The sequence below is a fragment of the Pteropus alecto genome, unplaced genomic scaffold, assembly GCF_000325575.1.
Source record: "Pteropus alecto unplaced genomic scaffold, ASM32557v1 scaffold103, whole genome shotgun sequence".
Taxonomy (NCBI): domain Eukaryota; kingdom Metazoa; phylum Chordata; class Mammalia; order Chiroptera; family Pteropodidae; genus Pteropus; species Pteropus alecto.
Genome location: NW_006436288.1, coordinates 9259253 through 9265439, shown reverse-complemented (window position 1 = coordinate 9265439; position 6187 = coordinate 9259253). Strand labels below are relative to the sequence as shown.

Genomic DNA, 6187 nt, shown 5'->3' with positions numbered 1-6187 from the left:
CTCTTTCCCATGGCCTAGGCTAGCCAGGTTGAAACTACTTTTGTTTACTCTCTTAATTTTTTTTTTTTACTCATTAAGACTTCTTCATATGCACCACTGCATAACATCTGTGTTTTGTTAAACTTCTCTTAGAATGCACAAAGAAGTAATAATTTAAAATAGTTTTCCTTCTTTAAATCTTACTTTCTAGCTCCCCCTACCTGCCTAGGGAAAAGATAACATGCAGACATTGAGAAATTGCAGGAAAATCTTTAGTTTTGGTATGTGGGCAGGTTTGTTACTTATTATAAAGATAATACAATGCATTATCACAGAATACATGAGCACTATAGGCCAATTAAAAACTAATATTTTCTATATTCACTAAGAGTGAACTCTAATATTACTATGGGCTTTAGTTGTATCAACATTGGCTTATCAATTATAACTAGTATATTACACTCATACAAGATGTTAATAATAAGGGAAATTGAAGTGGGGAAATAGAGTATATGGGAACTCTGTAATTTTTGCTCAATTTTTCTGTAATCTTAAAACTGATCTGAAATATAAAGTATATTTAAAAAAATACTTTGATGCATTAAGCTCAAGTGGACCATGATCAATGGAAGTTCACTTAAAATCTCTTAGGAAGTATTGAATCTCATAAATAGAAGCAAAAATGGCCAGTGGGAAGGCAGTATCCAAAAGGATGGACTTTTAACCCATTTACCTATTGTTTCCAAGAAATCCTAAAAATCTCTACTACTATACTTCCCACCTGGAAAAGTGCAAAGGACACAAACGATTCTGCGTTGAGTATCAACCTATTTAATTGGCGAGGCCATTTGGTGGCAACCTTAGATTTGTATACTATTGCTTATTCTCTAAACCGAACTAATTCAACATTTCCTTTCCAAGCCTTTTTTAGGACTTACGTCACCCTAGGCATTTTTATATTCTAATATTACTCCACTGTTTTGAAGCCATCCAAGATATTATCTTTTTATTTCTAAATATATGTGAGAAAAATAATACAACGGCACACAGCTGAAGTTCTTACTCAGAGGTTCTCACCTGTGGTTACAAACGGAAACCACCTGGAGAGCTTTACCAACTACTGATACCTAGGTCCCACGGCTGGCAATTCTGGTTTATTAGGTCAGGCATATTTCCTGAGCATCAGAATTTTTAAAATGTGCCCCCAGAGTTGAGAAGCACTGAGCTTGACAGCTGGCTCTGACCCCTGTGATGAAGTCTTTCATCATAGGAACATCTTTGTTCCCAAGCAATTTCTTAGGTTCTTAGTTAATTTGGAAAGAATTAGACCTGCCCACCCTCCCACCTTAATTTTTTTTTCTTTTTCTCTTGCACTCTCATTCTGCACTTGAGTACGAGTTTTGAAGTTAGAAGGACCTGGCTTAAAAAACTTAAAAACCTAACCACCTTATTCATCTTACTTAACTGCTTTAAGCCTCAGTTTCCTCATGTATGAAATCAGGGTAATAATTCCCACCATAACTCTGAGGATTAAGTGAGATAATATAAAGTGCCTCGGACCATGGGTCATATAGAAAGCTCTCAGTAAATGTGGTATTATAACCTAGCAGTTAAAAGCATGGGTTTGGGAGTCAGAGATATTTGGGAGCCATGTGCTTGTATTTGTGTGCTCTTACACAGTTAAGTCCTCTTTTCCTGTAAATCCTCAAAAGTATAATCAAATCTAGGGTTGCATTAAGATGATTCAATGAAATAATGGGGTTATGTACCTAGTGCCCTGCCTTGCCTGGCAGGTAGTAACCTCTCAACAGACTGTAGTTATTATGAGGCTTTCTTTCTTGTTTCACCTCTTGAACTCTATCTTAGGACAATCAGTTGGATTTCACATAATACAATTTACTCTTCTGGAGAGATGTGTTTAATATCTCATCTCCCAGATATTTATTCTATTTGAAATTATATTAAAATTTTTTCATACAGTTTCCCACTTTTTCATTTTTCTCTTACCTCCAGTGCCATGTGTTTCTCTTCTGAATATTGGCAGCATGTGGGAGGGAAACCGTGTACCGTGGTATCACTCACTGTGTGAATATTAATAATGCAGTTTATAGCTAAGAGAGAATTTTGAGAAAAACTTGTGTTTAGGAAAAATCACCACCTATAGAACATCATAATCAATAAAATAAGCACCAAACAAATAATAACTCATTTTCCTTTCAGTGTGCTGAAACAGTTGAGGTTTTTAATTCTCTTTCCTACCCAAATAGCTTTACGTTGCTAATGAACTATAGTTTTTCATTCTTCCAACCTCTCAAAAGAATGTGTGTTTGTTTTTAGAAGCTTCTTCAAAGGCTAAATAATTCATACTATGAAAATTCTTTTTTTTTTTTAATCAAGAGGATTTACATATGAAAGAAAATCATTTATTTCAAATATGGTAAAATCTTAACACTTGTGTCTGTGAACTAGAGAAAAGTCAATTATAATAGTTTTTTTTTTTAAAAAAAAACCTTAATTTCACTAGGATACGAGGCTTATATAATCTGTTTCTTAGCTTTTATTGTTATTATCTTATTTTTAACACACAGCCCTATGTAGTATATAAAGCACGTACTTTTATTTGCCAGATGAATTCAGTGAGGCAAAAATATTAACTGACTTGCTTAAGTTCACAAAATAGCCCAATAGTAGAAGTGCAGGAGATGCACCTAAGCCTCCTGGCCCCAAATCAGTAGTCTTCCTACTGGATCCCCACTAAAGTCTGATTTATACTGATTATTAAAAAGTATTCATAATTTAACTCATTTATTGCCTATTTACCATCAATTCTAAATAAAGGCTATCTAACTTATTTTATTAAACAGATAAAAAAGCTTCATATACCAGAATGGTATCATCTTTAGATTAACAGAAATTTTACATTTTAATATCTGTATTTTGAAGGTCTTTTAAATTTATATTACCTCGATGTGAGTAAATGTCATCATGCCCCAGGTTGCTATCGCCATATAGTTTAATGCCTATTTCCCATAGCTTTCTAGAATATTTTGATTATTAGTCAATATTATTTCAGAAAACCAACTCAAACCATCTTAAGCAGAAAACGGATTGATTGGCTCATATTAGTAGGGTGGTAGCAGTGGGTCAGCTCGGGGCTCAAATCGTGTTGCCAAGTTTCTTTTGCTCTCATGTGTCCTGCACCCTGCTTTCCTTCCCTTCTTCCTTGTTCCCTCCTCCCCTCATCTCTCGTCATAGCTTCCATCTGTGTGTTCGCTGAGGGCTCTCCTACTTCAGATGCCTTCTGTGAAGGCTGGCAATCATGGACACAATAGATCCCCTGCATCCTAGCAAACAAGATGCCACTACCTCTTAAGGGGGAAATACATCTTTCACATTCCATAGATTAAAATGAATGAGTGAATAAACTAAAGAAGGATTTACATGAGCAGCTTAGGTTACATGCCCACCCTTTAATTCAATTGTGCAAGGCAAGATGCTACGACTGTCAACCCAAGTGTAATGACTTTGCTCCATGGGAAGGGCCACAGCGAACATAGTGGGAAGGGAAGTAGTAAAGATGAGAAATGGCAGATAGCCATCGTACTACATGGCTCTTATGCTTAACTGACACTTTTACTTAGACAATACTGTACATTTTAATCTTGCCCAGACATAAAAGAGATCATTTCAAAGGCCTAGGTGAGTATTTTGTGGACATTAACATTGATGCTTGATAGTAGTTATTGATTTTCTATTTATTTTTATTTTTTTAAACGCCTACAGCACCTGGTATTCCAAGGTGGTCTCCCATCCAAGTACTAACCAGGCCTGACCCTGCTTAGCTTCATGAGATCAGACATCAGGCTTGTTCAGGGTGACATGGCCATAGACTATAGTAGTTATTGTTGTATATTTGATTGACTGCTTGTTTCTGTGTACTTCTGGGGCTTCATAGTCCAAGGGTTGGTCAAGGGTTTATTTCCTAGACCTGCTTTTTATGTGCAAATGTTTTCAAACTTGTTTGCAAATGTCCTCTAAAGGCTGAGGAAAGTGAACCAGGGGCTGAGGAAGGCAAGCAAGCATTACATTTATTTGAGGACTCTCATATTTTATTTTAAATATCTATCCATACCTTGTAATATACTCCAGAATTTTCTATTTAATTTTAAAAAAAGATAAATTTAAGATATTACCAATATTATTCCAGAAAGATGTACCATTTTCTTTTGATTTTTAATAATCCAAGATGAGGTGTGCAGGTTGAGAAAAATGGGCTTTCAGAATATTTTTTTGGTTAAAATCAGGATTTTTAACATCCTGTCTCACCTTTGAGGAATTTAGGCATTGGGCATAGGCATTTCTTGGATATATTGAAAGGTCTCAGTTAAGAGAGCACAGGCTTGCTGTTCTGCTACTTAATTGCTGTAACTTGATACAAGTTACTTCTCAGCCTCAGTTTCTCATCTGAATTTTGGGATAATCATGGGGCTGACTCATAGTACTGGTGTGAGGTTTAAATGAAGTAATTCATGTAATATTGCTTGTTAGGTGAAAAAAACACAATAACTTTAAACTGTTATTAACTTGGCTATTTACCTGTGTTCTCACATCTCTACTTTTCAAGTTAGAATTCTACAATTTCACTTTGCTCTCTCAGATGAGTGCCATTAGATCGTTTAGGTTCTCTAATGACTTTCTTTAAATGTTACGCCGTAAACTAGAAAGTGTATACACACATATTAAAAACATAGTACATTGACTACATACCCGTGTGAATTAAAGACTTGAATATTTTAGTATGGAAGATGGGGAGTAGGGGTTGACATATATTCATGATCAGTATGTTTCCTCTTTCTTAAAAGGAATTATGGCTCATCTCTCTTTGCCCAATGTGAAGCAATGGATAACGGGTGTCAGCAGGTTCTATGGCTCTATGGAGAGAATAATCAGATAACGGAAGCTGGAACTATGAATCTCTTTCTTTACTGGATAAATGAAGATGGAGGTAACCTACTCAGATTTCAGCTCCTTGCTTCCCCTTCCCCCCACCCCAGTAATTTTCAGTGGGATTAGAAAGAAAAGAACTAGAACCTTAGAACAAGGAAATAACTACCACAGTCCCTATGGCTAACAACTACCGTGCTTTTGCTGTCCAAGTAGACATGAGTTTAGGTTTACAGAATTTTCAAAGGTTTTGTTTTTTGTTTTTGTTTTTTGGGGGGGGGTTCTAAATGTACTTATTATTGAGATGTCAGTTTACGGAATTTAAATCTACACAATTTGAATATTTACTACTTTATCCCTTTTGCTGTCTTAACATTTTTCTTATCAGAAATCTCTTGTATTTAGAGATAGGTCTCAGATGAATTCAGTGGTCATTCACCATATACTCAGTATGTATTAAATGCTACAGTAATAAACATAGTCTACTGATTCTACTGATATGAAATTTAGTATACTCTCTTGCTATAATTCTTTCAACAACTGTTTCCCTTTATATGTATTTCAGTAATATATCAGAAGCCTTCCAGATTTACTCTGGAGCTCAATTTCACTGAAGCACACTATTTTTAAGGACATATTGCTCTATCTTGAGATTATATTTCGATCTCAGTTCATTCAAGTCTATTATATGCTACTTTTAAAATCAGTACTTCTTTACTGCCTTTATTACCCTCAATGTTCTTTATCTCTCTTTGCTATATTATTATATTATTATTAGTTGACAAAGACCATAGTAATTAAGTAAAATATTGGTAATGCCTGTGGCATTGAATTAAATGACCAATAATAAGGGAAAAATACAAATATATGCATTTATTCCATCATAATTTTAATAGTTATAAAAATTTTTTAAAACACCTTTTTAGGCTTGTTTACATTCTTAGGCTGTTCATTTTACAGTACTGAGTGTAGAGACTAGAAATGTAAAGTGTTAAGTTTCTGAATACTTATAAAGTCTCAATATTGGTTGTAATTAAATTTTTAAATGAAAATTTTATTTTAAAATACCTAGAGTAGCTTCTGTTGCTCTTTTGTCATTTGGCTACAAGTAGAGGAAAATGGTGATTCAGATGTGGCTGACTTCAGAACTATGCTCTAATTCGAGCATTAGTTGCAGAGACTAATAAGATGAGCCTTGTATTCCAGTCAGAGGTAGAATAAATAGAAGATATGGTGAATATACCTTGTCCTGGGGTTGACCATA

At 34.7% G+C, this 6187-nt stretch overlaps 1 protein-coding gene and 1 pseudogene across 1 annotated transcript in view; one reads left to right on the top strand and one right to left on the bottom strand.

The window, feature by feature from the left end:
• The window catches only part of BCAT1 (branched chain amino acid transaminase 1), a 48217-nt gene that overhangs the window by 24872 nt on the left and 17158 nt on the right, over window positions 1-6187 (top strand). The window contains exon 7 of the mRNA XM_015589980.2: window positions 4842-4984. Coding sequence (XP_015445466.1) covers window positions 4842-4984 — 143 coding nt within the window. The remainder of the gene's footprint in view (window positions 1-4841; window positions 4985-6187) is intronic.
• On the bottom strand, window positions 3754-3870 carry LOC112480382 (annotated as a pseudogene).